General features: G+C 52.5%; 1 protein-coding gene across 4 annotated transcripts in view; it reads left to right on the top strand.

Moving 5' to 3' along the window:
* Positions 1-15014, top strand: part of LOC137447927 (Krueppel-like factor 5) — a 39149-nt gene that overhangs the window by 19203 nt on the left and 4932 nt on the right. For all 4 annotated transcript variants that reach the window (XM_068151934.1, XM_068151937.1, XM_068151935.1 and 1 more), the window contains 2 exons: positions 4462-5359; positions 10096-10155. In XM_068151934.1, coding sequence (XP_068008035.1) covers positions 4462-5359; positions 10096-10155 — 958 coding nt within the window. The remainder of the gene's footprint in view (positions 1-4461; positions 5360-10095; positions 10156-15014) is intronic.

Here is a 15014-nt window from a genome sequence, read left to right as displayed (position 1 = left end):
ATGGAGCTGGGACTTGCCCCCAACCCAGCCAGCCCCACTGCAGGTCCACTGGCCCTCATGGTGGTATCTGTGCTCCCTCCTTCCAACCCCACAATGCTCCTCCTGCTCGTGGTGTCTCCATCAGTGCAAGTCACCCAGGTGCTTCCATAGCCATCTCCTTCATGGCTTGTGTGTCTCCATCAATTGTTCAGCCTGGAGAAAAGAAGGTTCCAGGGAGACCTTACTGAAATGTGTAGACATAGCACTTCAGGACATGTTTTAAGGGCTGTGGTGGTCTTAGGCTGACAGTTGGACTTGATAATCTTATAGGCCTTTTCCAACCAAAACTATTCTTTGATTCTATTGTGGTCTTCAAGAGGCTGACCAGAAAGCTGGGGACAGACTTTCTAGCAGGGCCTGCTGTCACATGACAAGGAGTGGTGGTTTGAAGTAAAAGAGGGAGATTTAGGCCAGAGAGGAGGAAGAAATGTTTGACAGTGCCCTCAGTAGTTTCAGGCTTCCCAGAGAGATGGGAGATGCCCCATCCCTGGAACTATTGCAGGTCTGGTTGGTTGTGGCTCTGAGCAACCTGCTCTGGTTGCAGGGGCTTGGACTGGATGGGCTTTAAAGGACTTTTCCAACCCAAACCATTCTATGATTCTAATTGGATCCCCACCATTATCTGAATCTCCAGCAACTGTCAAAGGAGCCATGAGTGGCAGCCAGATAGACACAGTCAGGACACTTGAGTTGGGTCCCACACAGACATGTCGGTGCTGGTCAGCCCAGGTGTGCTGACCATGGGCCAAGGAGCTGGTGTTGGGTCCAGCATTGGCTGAAAAGTGCTTAGGGAAATGGTTTGGGTCCCTCAATTCAATAAAGATGTTGAGTTGCTTGAGTGTCCAGAGAAGGGCAAGAAAGCTGGTGTGAGGGGTCTGGAGCACAGCCCTGTGAGCAGAGGCTGAGGGAGCTGGGGTTGCTTAGCCTGGAGAAGAGGAGGCTCAGGGGAGACTTTATTGCTCTCTACAACTACCTGAAAGGAGGTTGTAGCCAGGTGGGGGTTGGTCTCTTCTCCCAGGCAAGCAGCACCAGAACAAGAGGACACAGTCTCAAGCTGTGCCAGGGGAGGTTTAGGCTGGATGCTAGGAAGAAGTTCTCCACAGAAAGAGAGATTAGCCATTGGAGTGTGCTGCCCAGGGAGGTGGTGGAGTCACCATCACTGGAAGTGTTTAAAAAGAGACTGGATGGGGTGCTTGGTGCCATGGTTTAGCTGATTAGATGGTGTTGGGTGATAGGTTGGACTTGATGATCCTAGAGGTCTTTTCCAACCTGGTTAATTCTGCGTTAGGTGCCAACACCCAGCGTGAGCAGTGCTGGAGCAGAGTAGGGTTGCTAAGCATTTCTGGGCCACAAACAGAATGCCCCTTCCTCCCTCTTGGAGGGACACTGGGGGGGTGGGGTCGTCAGGGTGATGTGGGGATGTGTGATGCACTCAGCATGTCACAGAAGCCTGGATTCCAGCGGGATGGGGCCCTTGTCGCCCTGCTCCTGCACACCCCAGTGTGGCTGCAGCTATGGCCAGGACTGGTGTCCATCCCTTTTGGGTGAGAGCCCACCGCCCTTGCTCTGCTGCCCAGCTGCCCCCCAGCATCCTCACTACCCAGAACCATGAGGCTGCTCAGGATCAGAAGTGGATTCGTCAGGCTTTAATGGTCTGGCAGGAAGAAGACTTTGCTCTGCAGGTAGGGGTGGTGAGGAGAGAGAGAAGGAGGCTGGGAGACACCAAACACCAAACATGTGGACAGGCAGCAGACAAGGGGACCCTGGCTTAGAATCCAAGTTTTGGATCTGAAATTTCTGGATCTGAATTTAGGGTCTGCATGCCTTTCTACCTTTAACACAGATAGATATCAAAGAGAAATGATTTACAGTCAGGGTGGTGAGACACTGGAACAGGTTGTCCAGGGAGGTTGTAGATGCCTTCTCCCTGGAGGTGTTCAAAGCCAGGCTGGATGAGGCCTTGAGCAACCTGGGCTAGGGGAAAGCCTGTGGGAGGGGGTTGGAACTAGGTGATCTTTGAGGTCCCTTCCAACCCAAACCATTCTTATGAGTCTATGAATAATGTACTTGCCTGGTCACCTGACAGAGAAGGACCCACTGGAGTTGTGTGTTGGTGTGAGACCTTCCCCTGGGAACTGAAGGTGAGAAAGTGAAATGCCAGAGATAAGGGAAGTGTAGAAGTAAAAGTCATCCAGCACCTTCCCCCTGCCCCCACTCCTGGCAAGTGGGACCTTTCACTGCTCAGGTATGTGTGGCATTTGGGGCCTCTGGTACTGCCTAGAGCAAGCTGACTCCCAAGGGTAGCAGCAGTGTGCCAGTGTGGGTACAAAGGACTCAGCTCCCAAGCTTTGGCATGGTTCCTCCATGGGCAGAAACCCAAGGTGGACACTGCAGAGGGGAACTATAGAATGGTTTTGGTTGGAAAAGGCCTTTAAGATCATTGATCTCAGCCATTCTCTAGCTCTACCAACTATTCTCTAGCTCTACCAGCTACTAAGCCATGTCACTCAGCATCCCATCTCTGTGTCTTTTAAACCCCTTCAGGGATAGGGATACAACCACCTCCCACCAGTGTTTGAGAACCCTTTCAGTGAAGAAGTTTCTTCTAAATGTCCAACCTAAACCTCCCCTGGTGAAATTTGAGGCCATTTCCTCTTGTCCTATCACTTTTTAAAAGGGGGAAGAGATCAGCCCCACCTGGCTCCAGCCTACTTTCAGGGAGTTGTAGAGAGCCAGAAGGTCTCCCTGGAGCTTCCTCTTCTCCAGGCTGGACAACCCCAGGTCCCTCAGCTGCTCCTCACAAGGATGGAGGAAGGAGAACATTATAAGTCTGTACCAGTCTGCAAGAACTGAGTTGAGGGTCTCTGGTTCTCTCCCCTGCCTTCTACTGATGCCTCAGCTTCAGGGTGTGCCTGAGGAAGGTTTTCCTCACTGGAGCATGGTGGAGGGGATGTGTGCTGCTGTGAGCAGAGGTGGTTGGTTGAGGATGTGACACAAAGCGAGCTTGTAGTGCCAGCATGTGGCTTCCTTTCAGGAGGGCAGGGACTTTGCAGGACCTACACGTTCAGTGAGGACAAAGAGGGTGGAGGACACACCAGGGGAGTCCCTGTGCTATGTAGCACTTCCCAGGCCAGCTGCTCTGGGCTTGTAGCCGTGTAGGAGAGGTGTATTTGTGGCACGTCCCCGTGCTTGGGAGGGAGCCAGCTTACCCATGCGTTGCCCTTATGGCTTGCAGAGGTGCAAAGGTTCTCTGAATTACCTGGAAGCATAGGTGATAGGGCTTTGCTGGAAAGGGCCAGGAAGTCTCTTGGGCCCTGGCCAGCTTTGTTAAGAGCAATGAAGTTGCAGCAGGGATGACTTTGGCCCCGTTGCACTCCAGTGACATAGTTCAGAGCTGTAAAAGCCTGGGCTGAAGCGTGCAGGGTGTGGGCTGAGATCAGCGTGCTCTCCTCCAGCGGGCTGGAGGCTCTGCCAGGGAAACCTTGGTGGTTTTGCCAGCTCCTCTACATATGAATGAGGCTATAAGGGCTTTGCAATGAGCTTGACACATGGATAACCACATAATTAAAGGCTGTAGCTTTCTGGAAGAGCATTAGTGCTGGTATCTTTAACCACAGAGAGCAGAACTTGAGTCATCAAATGCCAGGGGATGAATTTCCTAGCGGATTGCTCCACCGGGTTGCCGAATTTTTGGGCCTGGATCCAGTGGGATGAACCAGGAGGGGAAGAGAAACCTGCCAAGTGGTGACTGTCTGAGCTAGAGGTCCTGTTAGCTTGGAGAACCCAGACTTGTACAAACAGCTCTAGAAAACGAGAATCGAACCAAAGGGTAGGTAAGGGCTGAGTCACTTGACCAAGTCAAGACAGTGGCTGGCCTGGCAGTTTCCATTTTAGGCTCCCAGATCACCACTGAATCAGTGGCCACATCCCCTAGATTTCTAGGCCTGAACCCAAATGACCCTCAGTGAATTAAAGACAGCATCCTAGACTGTTCTCAGTTAATGAAAGGATGAAATGCAGAACAGCTTAGCCTGTTGAGTTCAAAGCATGTCTAAGATGGGCTTCACATCCAGCGTGCCTCAAGCATGAGGCCAGCTGGAACAGAGCTTCTGATTTCATCCCACTTCTAGCATTCAACTCTCTTGTCTGTGACCAAAGCTTTGTACCCAAAGCTTGGCTCTCCTTTACCAGGCTCTGTTTCTCTCCTGACTGCCTCCTGCGCCCAGCTCACCCTTTGTTAGCAGTGCAAAGGACAGTGATTCACTCCTGGGGAGCCTGCTTGAGTCACAGGCTGAAGCCAAGCCCCGCAGCCTGTGACTCGTGGGCCGCTCTCTCCGCTACTCGCTCTCCTAAGCGCTGGCCGGCGGTTGGAGTGCCCGCAGCAGCGCGTGGCGCTCACTGCCGCTGCTGTGTCTGCCGCAGGCGCGCTCCGAGATGGACAAGTACCTGTCCAGCGAGGTGCCAGCCATGCCCATGATCCCGGACAAGAAGTACCGGCGGGAGAGCGCCTCAGTGGTGGACGAGTTCTTCTCCACGGAGAAGCCCAGCTCCACGCCCTACAGCGTGAACATCAACGTGATCCTGCCCGACACCACCCACCTGCGCACGGGACTCTACCGCCCGCCCAAGCCTGTCGCCCCCTTCCCTCAGATCAAAACAGAGCCTGGCACCAGCTTCGCCCAGCCCTGCTCCTCCGCCTCTGGCCCCACGCAGACCCTGCCCGACTTCACCAGCGTCTTCAGCATGCCCCAGTCGGTGGCGGTGAACAACATCTTCATCAAGCAGGAGATGCCCTCCGAGATCCCCTTGTCTGGCACCCCCCAGCAGTCCCACCTTTACCAGATGCCTCTGGGCAGCGCTGACATTACCACCCTGACGTCCTCCTCCCACGGCACCACGGCCATCAACAGCCTCAGTGGTGTCACCATGTCCACGGGCAACGCCATGGCCAGCGTGGGCCACAGACCTGTCCAGCCAGGAGGGCCGGTCAAGCAGTACCCCCACGTCTCCCAGGGACAGGGAAACTTCAACCTCTCGGGGCAGTTCTACCCTTCCCCAGGGGTGAACCTTCCCCCTTCGCCTCCCAACTCACAGCCTGGCAGCCCAGAAAATCAGCCTGAGCTCATCAACACCATCTCTCCCCCACCATCCTATGAAGCCACTTTTGGACTGAAGTTGGTCCAGTCATCCCAGGTCCCCCCAGTCCCCAACGGCCTTGGAACCCTCTCCCAAGGGCACATTGTCATGCAGCCCCCCAAATACAACAGACGCAACAACCCTGAGCTGGAGAAGAGGAGGATCCACCACTGTGACTTCCCAGGTATGCTTGTGGGGACTTGGGAGGACTTGGGGTGCATTTTTGGAGCATTCACGCTCACTGGATTTGGGAGCAGGGGGTCTCCTTGACACAGTGAAGCTGGGGGCTGCCTTGGGCCCCCCCCCCCTACAGTTCAGTCTGAGATAATTTTCTCTTCATGATGAATCCCATAATGGTGAGGGTTGGGAGGGACCTCAGGAGATCATCTAGTCCAGCCCCAAGGGAACTGTGGGGCTGAGTGGAGAGTCCCAGGGAGGTGGGGTTCCTACCACCACCAAGGGAGCAGAAGAGGTTGGTCATGCCTGGGCTAGCTGATGTCTTTGTTCTCCTTCTCCCTTTCCTCTTTGGGGAAAAGCAAGCCTGACTCTGAGAGGCAGAGGAGCTCCTGCAAAGCCCAGGACCTCCTGGAAATCTGCCTTAGCTGCCTGTCTCACTCTGCCCTTGCCTAACCCTGAGCAGCCTCATGCTCTCCGCAGCTGAAACCTCACTGATGTTCCTCCTAACCTTTCCTCTCCCACGCTCCCATAATGGGTGGCAAACCATCAAGTAATCTCCACAAGCAGCCTTTATGGTCTCTCTAGAGCCCCAGTTCTCTTCTTCCAAAGAGGCAATGAGCTGAATATCTCCGTCTCATGCCCTTCAGTGGCCTCATGTACCGCATCAGGGAGGTGCAGAAAGGCATTTCAGGGTCAGGATGAGCCCAGAGCTGAAGCTGTTCCCTCTGTGTCACCTCAAGGCATGAGCATGTCCATCTAAAGACTTGCCATGCCTTGGCAGGAGAAACCTTGCAGGCTTTCCTGCAGAGAGCTTGTGTGACCCACAGCTGCAAACTCTTATGCACAGAATAGAATCACAGAATTGTTTTGGTTGGAAGAGACCTTTATGGACATCAAGTCCAACCATGAACCCAGCACTGCCAGGGCACTGCTAAACCATGTCTCTCAGCACCACATCTACACAGCTTCGAAACCTCTCCAGGGATGGAGACTCCACTGCTGGGCAGCCTGGGCCAGGCCTTGACAACCCTCAAGGGTTGTTGTTCCTCATGTCCAACCTAAATCTCCCCTGGCACAACATGAAGGGATTTCCTCTTGTACAAAGTTGGTGAGGGGCTTGGAACACAAGCCCTATGAGGAGAGACTGAGGGAGCTGGGGTTGCTTAGCCTGGAGAGGAGGAGACTCAGGGGAGACCTCATTGCCCTCTACAATTACCTGAAGGGGGGTTGTAGACAGGCAGAGTTTGGTCTCTTCTCTCAGGCAAGCAGCACCAGAACAAGAGGACACAGTCTCAGGCTGTGCCAGGGGAGGTTTAGGCTGGAGGTTGGGAGGAAGTTTTACACAGAGAGAGTGATTGCCCATTGGAATGGGCTGCCTGAGGTGGTGGTGGAGTCACCATCACTGGAGGTGTTCAGGAGGAGACTTGATAGGGTGCTTGGTTACATGGGTTAGTTGATTAGGTGGTGTTGGGTGATAGGTTGGACACGATGATCTTGAAGGTCTCTTCCAACCTGGTCTGGTCTGGTCTATTCTATTCTATTCTATAAGAGCAAACATTACAACCATCACTGTGGCTCCCCTCAGCTACCAAAATCTTAGCACACAAACCCACTACACAAGCCTGGGAAGTTCTCATATCACTCAGAAGAAGGCAGCCTGGGCTGTTAGCTGCTCTGAACACCAGACTTGCAATCTGTCCTTCCTCAAGCAATGTCCCACCCATACATTTCAAGCTTTATGGAATTTTAATTCATACAGCACATTTCACAGACTCACAGAATGGTTTGGCTTGGAATGTGCCTTAAAGACCTTCTTGTTCCTCCCCATGGCAGGGGGTTTGAAAACCTTTCACTAGAGCAGGTTGCTCAAGGCCTCATCCAACCTGGCTGTGAACACCTCCAGGGAGAGGGCATCCACAACCTCCCTGGGCAACCTGTTCCAGTGCCTCACCACCCTCCCTGTGAAGAGTTTTTTCCTAATCTCCAGTCTAAATCTCCCTCTTCCAGCTCAAAGCTATCGCCCCTCATCCCAGCACTGCAAGCCCTTGTTAAAAACTCCCTGCCCAGCTTTCTTGTAGTCCCCTTTAGGTACTGAAAGGCTGCTTCAAGGTCTCCCCTGAAGCCTTCTCCAAGCTGAGCAACCCCAGCTCTCTCAGTCTGTCCCCACAGAGGAGGTGCTTCAGCCTTCTGATCATCTTTGTGGCCTTTCCAGGGAGAGAAGCAAGAAACCCCGGTGAGGGCAAGGTGAAGGCTTGGAAATCACCCATCCTTGTACAGGACCTCCCACCTCCTGGGCACAGCCCCAGCCATGGAGCTGCTGGGGATCAGCAGACATCTTTCCCATGGGGGTGTGTGACTGAGGAAAGTCATTTCCTAGCTGTCTCCACCATGATTTATGTGCTGCTTCCGTGGCTGTAGTAGGGCAGCCCAGAGACCTGTCTAGCCCAGATCCTGTCCCCAGCGGTGACCTGACAAAGCAGATAAGAACAGGACACGTTTAGAGAGATCTTTCTGTGCTGCCACCTTCCCAACCCTCTGGCAACCTGCAGATTAGGGACTTTCTGAGCCAGGAGCTGCACCCAGGTTCTTGTGGTCAAGAGGTTGTCCTGGATTATTTACCTTATGCTGGTCAAGGCGGGAGGTGGATTGAGGGTATAAGTGGACCGGTCAGAGCAAGAGTCTTGTCCTGCAGGTTGTTTTAGCGGGGCAAATCTTGGCTGTTTTCAGGAGGATTTTTGGTCTGCATGGGAAGGCAGAGGACACACCTGCAGAAAAACCCCCAACCTGCACTGAGTAAACACTGGGTGGCTCGATCATGTGTACGTGCAGAGACACAGCAGAGCTTCTTCTAATCCTTCACAGCCAGGTTCAGCTAGAGGTGAAACCAGTCAGGAGTGATGGCAGGGGCAGCAGGTCTCACTGCTGTGGTTGAAGCCACAGGAGACGTCTCCAATCCACACCACTGACTGGAGTGACTGGGGAGATCTCTTTGCCAGGTGGTGGCCCCAGCACCTTTTCTTCAGCATGGTTATAGGGGAGTGAAAGTCAACCATGACATACTCTGGCTTCTCTGTGCTGCTCCCTCTGGGTTTGGAATCTGCTCTGAGTGCTTGGCTGGCTTTGTTTTGATGTCCAGCAGGGAGGCAGTCCTCGGTCTCACCCACACTCAGCCCTCTCCTGAGTGTCAGAGGCCTCAAGAAGCTTCAGAGCATCAGTGCAAAATTGAACAAGATCACCAACCCTTACCCCTTCTACCAAGGAGGGTCAAGGTCAGGTTGTTTGGGGCTCTGAGCAACCTGCTCTTGTCACAGATGTCACTGCTGACTGCAAGGGGGTTGGACTGGATGACCTCTGAAGGTCCTTTCCCACCCAAACCAGACTGGGATTCTATGCTTCTAGGCCATGGGAAGGGAAAGGCAGCTTGGCTGCTCAGGAGCAGGACAGGACAGAGAGCTGATCTCCTCCCAGAGGCTTCCATAGGCTGTGTGGAAGCACTGGAACAAAAGCCTAGGCAGGAGATAAAAATTCAAATTTTAACAGACTTGTCAAGGGACACCAAAGCAGGACCATGGAGGCAGCAGGAGAGCCTCCTCCTAGCTTTAGCTCACTGACATAAGGAGCCAGCAATGATACATTTTGAGGTGCCTGGTCAAATTAGACTGAAGTCATAGTGCCTCTGCTAAGAACCTTTCTGTTGTTGCTCATCTTCTTGAAAACCCTTCCCAGTGGCTTTACTCTGGAGCCTGAGAGCCAGGCTGTGGCTCCACGCTGTGCCTGGTGTTTCCTGCTTCCTGGAGCATTTTTACCACAGCTGCTGGGGCTGGGACTGTTACAAAATACATCCTACAATGGTTTGGGTGGGAAGGGACCTTTCAAGGTCATTTAGTCCAATCCCCTGCAGTCAGCAGGGATATCTGCAACTAGAGCAGGTTGCTCAGAGCCCCAAACCACCTGACCTGCAATGGTTCCAGGCATGGGGCATCTCCCACCTCTCTGGGCAGCCTGGGCCAGGCTCTCACCACCCTCAGTGTCAAACATTTCTCCCTTCTTTTCAGTCTGAATCTCCCTCTTTTAGTTCAAACCATCACCCCTTGTCCTGTCACCACAGGTCCTGCTCAAAAGTCTGTCCCCAGATTTCTGATTGGTCCTTTGAAATCCTGAAGGTCCACCAGAAGGTCTCCCTGGAGCCTTCTCTTCTCCGGGCTGAGTAACTCCAACTCCCCCCAGCCTGGCACCATTGCAGGCCAGGTTGTTTGGGGCTCTGAGCAACCTGCTCTAGTTGCAGATGTCCCTGCACACTGCAGGGGAGTTGGACTAAATGATCTTGGAAGGTCCCTCCAACCCAAACCATTCTATGATGCTACAATTCTCTCAGCCTTTCTTCATAGAAAAGCCCTCTGATCATTTTTGTGGCCTCTGCATCTGGAATCCAGCAGCATGAAGCCAGCAGTGGTGAATTGGTTCTCATCCTGCCTCAAAGACCTGGTTGAGGAAAGATTTGAAAGTCTGTGCCCAACTCTTCCCCCCAGTTAATTCCCAGCACAATATCCAAAGGTGTCAAGGTGGTGTAGTGAAAGCTGATGTGCTGCCAAGGTCTAACTGCTGGAGAACAAACCCTCTTTAGCTAGTGCTAAAACAAAATGGGCAGGGCCAGGCTCATTTGCATTCACCTCAACTCTCCCTCTTCTGGGTTGGTTTGCTCCCCTTTCTCACAGGGAAATTGTTTCCTTTCTCTTTTTGCAGGTTGCTCCAAAGTTTATACCAAGAGCTCCCACCTGAAGGCACATCAGAGGACTCACACAGGTAAGAGAAGCACGCAGCAGGAAGCTCTGCCAGCCTGCACTTCTCATGCTGTGCCTGTTAATGGTGATGATCATCTGACTGAGTTAATTACCTTCATCTAGAGTGGTTATCTGGGTCAGGGGTTCAGCTGTTGATGTTCCTGTTCAAAGAAGTACAATAGTGTATAGTGACTGCACTCTGCTGTATGTGCTTGCTTGCTTTCTGGAGAGATGGTCCAGGATTTAGAGGAACTCTTGGAGGCTCTTTAGGTGATGGATTGGAAGGAGGAAGTGCCCTCAAAGCTTGTCCCACTCTGAGCTCTTCCTTGGAGCTCTCCAGAATCTTTCTCACTTTCAGCTCTTCCATTGAGCTCTCCCACACCCTAGCCAGGTCTGGTCCTGCTTAGCCTACAGAAAGGTTGCGTGAAAGCCTTGTGTCAGGCAGCCCTGGAGTTCCCAATGAGAGGACAGAACCACTCATATCTCCTTATGTACCATCCACACAGGCCTCTGATGCCCAATGCTTGTCCACTTTGCAGCTGCCAGTGGTGTAGCACTGGAGCTACCAACTACAGAAGGGCTGCAGACATCCAGAGAAGAGCTCCAAATGTTCAGAAGGGCTCCAAATATCCAGAAGAGCTCTAAACAGACATGCAGAAGGGTTGTGCCCTCATTTCAGAGGGCAAAGGTGCCCATGAGCTGCCTTTGCTGATGCAATCAGGGTCACTAGCACAGAGAAGCTCCCACCACAGCCAGCTTCTCTGGGCTGAACTGAGCTCAGTGGTACTTGTGCATTCAAGCACAGGTCTTCTCATTAAGGTATTTATTATACCTGAAACTTTATCAGATCCTCAGGTAGTGCAGGAACCATCAGTGCCCTCATAAATCTCGTTTATAGGAGGGCTGATCTTTACTGAAAGCAATTAAGCTGGCCCAGAGTTCACTTTTCTTTTTTATTAACAACGAACAAACCCCATCCTGGGTCTGGGAATAGGTCCTTGCACTTGGCTCTGTTCCCTTTCCCTCTTATCAGCCCTTGGAGCAAGCCAGTGAAGAATTTCTCTTTGTGTGTGAGGTACAATATTTTTTTGGCAGGGTCTGGGGTAGGAGCAGGCTGGAGAACAACACGGAAGGGGTGGAGGAAAGAGACAGGAAGGACATTGTCCTGGCTCCGAGAGCTGGGTGGTGATAAGCACTTGTCACAGCAGCAGCTTGTATTCAGGGCTGCTGGCTTCAGGATGAACTCTGCCTTTTTAGAATGGAGTATCTCTTTTCCCCTTCTGTCTGAGCATGGGGCTGAGGTCTGTGTCCAGGCACCACCCTTCCCAGTCATGATATAAAGATGTAGAACATCCTCCCCAGGGAGGTGGTCGAATCTCCATCCCTGGAGTTGTTTAAAAGAGGCAGAGAGGTTGGTGCTGAGGGACGTGGTTTAGCACCTGACTTGGCAGAGTTAGAGAGTGGTTGGACTCAATGATCTTCAGGGTCTTTTCCAACCAAAATGGTTCTGTGATTCTATGAGCTAAATCACAACACACTTTAAAGATGTAGAACACCCAAACTGGAACCCAGGAGGTTCCATCTGAACAGGAGGAGAAACTTCCTTGGTGTGAGGGTGCCCAGAAAGGTTGTGGAGTCTCCTTCTCTGGAGAGATTCCAGTCCCACCTGGGCATTGTGCAAGCAGCTGTGGTGCCCCTGATTTAGCAGAGGGGTTGGACTGGATGACCTCCAGAGGTCCCTTCCAATCCCCACCATGCTGGGATCCTGTGTGATTCTCTGTATCTAGGCAAATTTGGGGCTCTTTTGGAACCCAGTAAACCAGACTTTTCCAGGCTTCCCTGGAGCTGGGTTGGAAATCCAAGTGTGTTTGCCACTTCCTTCATCACTTGCTGTAAGAGGTGAAGAAGGATGTGACCTGACTAGTCAGCAAAACTGGTGGTAATGTGTTTTTTGGCTGAAAAAAAGGGGGATCCAAACCAGAGAGTCATTCACAGGCAGCTTAACTGTGTGCACATCCAATTTTTGAAGCCTCATGTTTTCTTTCTAAGGCTGCAGCACTAGAGCTGAGTCGTCTTCTCTAGAGATCCTCAAATCCCACCTGGAGGCATTGCTGTGTGACCTGCCCTAAGTGGTCCTGCTTTGCAGGGGGTTTGGACAGGTTGGGCTTGATGATCTGTGAGGTCTCTTCCAACCTTGGTGATTCTGTGATTCTGTGTGATTCTGTGATCTCTGGAGGTGCCTTCCAACCCCTAGCATTCTGTGATCCCATCTCTTGCCAGCCACAAGGATGATGCTTCAGCTCCATCTCTTGCAGGGTTAAACCACCCTTTCTCTCCATTCCTCTCCTGATGGCAGGCAGGCAGGCTCACAAGTAGATGATCTCCAAGATCTTTCCTTGTGGTTTGCCCGTTGCTATGAGCTGGGTTGCATTCATCTCCTGGAGACACCATTCATTTCCTGGGTGCCATTGTCAGATTAAATATCTAACCCGGTGGCTGCTCCCCCACCTCCCGGGGGCTGGGAATGCCAGTTTGGGTCCTTTGTTTGAGCTTGCCCTGCCGTGCTGTCCTGGGAGATGGAGCCAGCTCATGGGACAATGGAAAGCAGTTTGTTTCCCTCCTGGAAATCTACCTGTTATTGTTTGAAACTAAAAGGCCTTGGTAGGGTTGACCCAGCCGGGTGACCCGCGGCTCGCACGGTGCAAATCCTGCCTGTGCCTCAGCAGCTAACGCGAACCCTGAGATCCCAGACGCTCGGAAAAGACCTTCACATCATCGAGTCCAGCCCCAGCCTAGCATCTCCCTGGGCACAACTGTTAGACCATGTCCCTAAGCTCCTCATCCAGGCGTCTCCAGGAATGGGGACTCCACCACCACCCTGAGCAGCCTGGGCCGGAGCCTGATGATCCTTTCAGTGAAGAAATTGTTCCTCATGTCCAACCTAAACCTCCCCTGGTGCAACTTGAGGCTGTTTCCTCTTGTCCTGTCACTTGCTCCTTGGGAGAACAGACCAGCACCCAGCTGGCTCCAACATCCTTTCAGGGAGTTGTAGGGAGCCAGAAGGTCTCCCCTCAGCCTCCTTTTCTCCAGGCTGAAGAACCCCAGTTCCCTCAGCTGCTCCTCTCCAGCCCTGTTCTCCAGGCCCTTCACCAGCTTCAGAGCTTTTTGCGGGAGCTTTGGGGGATTTTTGAGGGGTGGGATGCAGCCTTAACACCCTGTCTTACAGATGGTAGGGGTTGGAAGGAACCTCTGGAAATTATCCAAGTCCAACCTCCCTGCCAAAGCAGGTTCACCTAGGGCAGGTCACACAGGAACACATCGAGGTGGGTTTTGAATGTCTCCACCACCTCTCTGGGAAACCTGCTCCAGGGGTCCAGCACCCTCACACCAAAGAATTCTCCTTCTGTTCAGATGGAACCTCCTGGGTTCCAGTTTGGGTGTTCTACATCTTTAAACTGTGATGTGATTTAGCTCATAGAATCACAGAACCATTTTGGTTGGAAGAGACCTTGAAGATCACTGAGTCCAACCACTCTCTAGCTCTGCCAAATCAGGTGCTAAACCACGTCCCTCAGCACCAACCTCTCTGGCCTCTTTTAAACAACTCCAGGGATGGAGATTCAACCACCTCCCTGGGGAGGATGTTGCATTTTGAATCATTTTGGTGGGAAAAGACCTTTTAAGACCATCCTTCAGTTAAGATTACCATTCAATTAAGATCATCATTCAATGAAAGAAGTTCCTCCTGATGCTTAGATGGAACTTCTTACATTCCAGCTTGCGCCTGTTTGTCTCCTTCAGGTTCACGTGTCTGTGCTTTCAGATTCTCTCCCAAGAGACTGGTAGATCTTCTCATGTCCTCAGTATTTTCTGTTTCCTGGCCAAACCCACCTTCCTGCTTAGCAGCCAGGCTGGGGAACATGTTGGAGCAGGGCACACATGCCTGTGCACGCATGTTTGCGTGTCTACGTGCGCTGATGCCGCTGTGGTGCGCTCAGCAGTTGGCCCAGGAAAGGGTAAATATTTGAGGTCGGGAAAGTCAGCACATTCCCTGAACTCTGCCTGCTTGTTCAGGGCTGTTAAGAGTGAGGACTAATATTTGAGAGCACCACACCCATGTGAGGAGAAGGCTGTGGCCAGGGTTTTCAGCTCCACAACCCGCCCCCTCCCTCCCCTCACCCCCCCTGTCCGCGGCACGCAGGGAGTTGGAAGCAAGCAAAAGCTTTTCCAGCCCAGTTCCCAAGCTGGCTGAGAAATTGCACAATGGAATGGATTTCGGTTTGGGAATAGGTGTGGAAAGGCAGGAGGAGGGGAGAGGGCAGAGGGCTTACGTCATCTCGAGTGCTCTGAGGGAAACACAGCATTTGTGTGTGGAGAGCTGCTGCAGGGCTGAGGCACAGAGTGTTGGATGGTGGCTTCAAAGATGTGAGGCTCTGAGGTAGAATGTGTTGGATTCATAGAACCCTAGAATGGTTTGGGTTGGAAGGCACCTTAAAGATCATCTAGTTCCAACTGCCCTACCATGGCAGGGACACTCTCCCCTAGACCAGCTTGCTCAAGGCCTTTGGCAGCCTGGCCTTGAGCACCTCCAGGCAGGGGGAATCCCTCCAGGGATGGTGGCTTCAAAGATGTGAGGCTCTGAGTATGGTATAAGCAGAGTGCTCAGAGCTGGGGGAGTTGGACTTGATGATTTCCAGAGGTCACTTCCAAGCCCTACCTTAGTGATTCTGTGTGTCTCTTGGAGGTTGTGAACTACACACAAGTGAACCCTGGTAGTGTAAAGCATCAGCGTGGCACAAGCCAGGGGTAGCCCTGGGTCCTTCAGGGTCTCCCAATGAAGATGGACATCAAACTGCCAGAGCAGGTCCAGAGGCAGCCACA

Source organism: Melanerpes formicivorus, unplaced genomic scaffold (genome assembly GCF_026170545.1).
Source record: "Melanerpes formicivorus ecotype bairdi unplaced genomic scaffold, bMelFor1.0.p_v2 SCAF_22, whole genome shotgun sequence".
NCBI classification, from domain to species: domain Eukaryota; kingdom Metazoa; phylum Chordata; class Aves; order Piciformes; family Picidae; genus Melanerpes; species Melanerpes formicivorus.
Note: the sequence above shows the minus strand (reverse complement) of the source record. Positions and strands in the feature narration are given on the sequence as shown.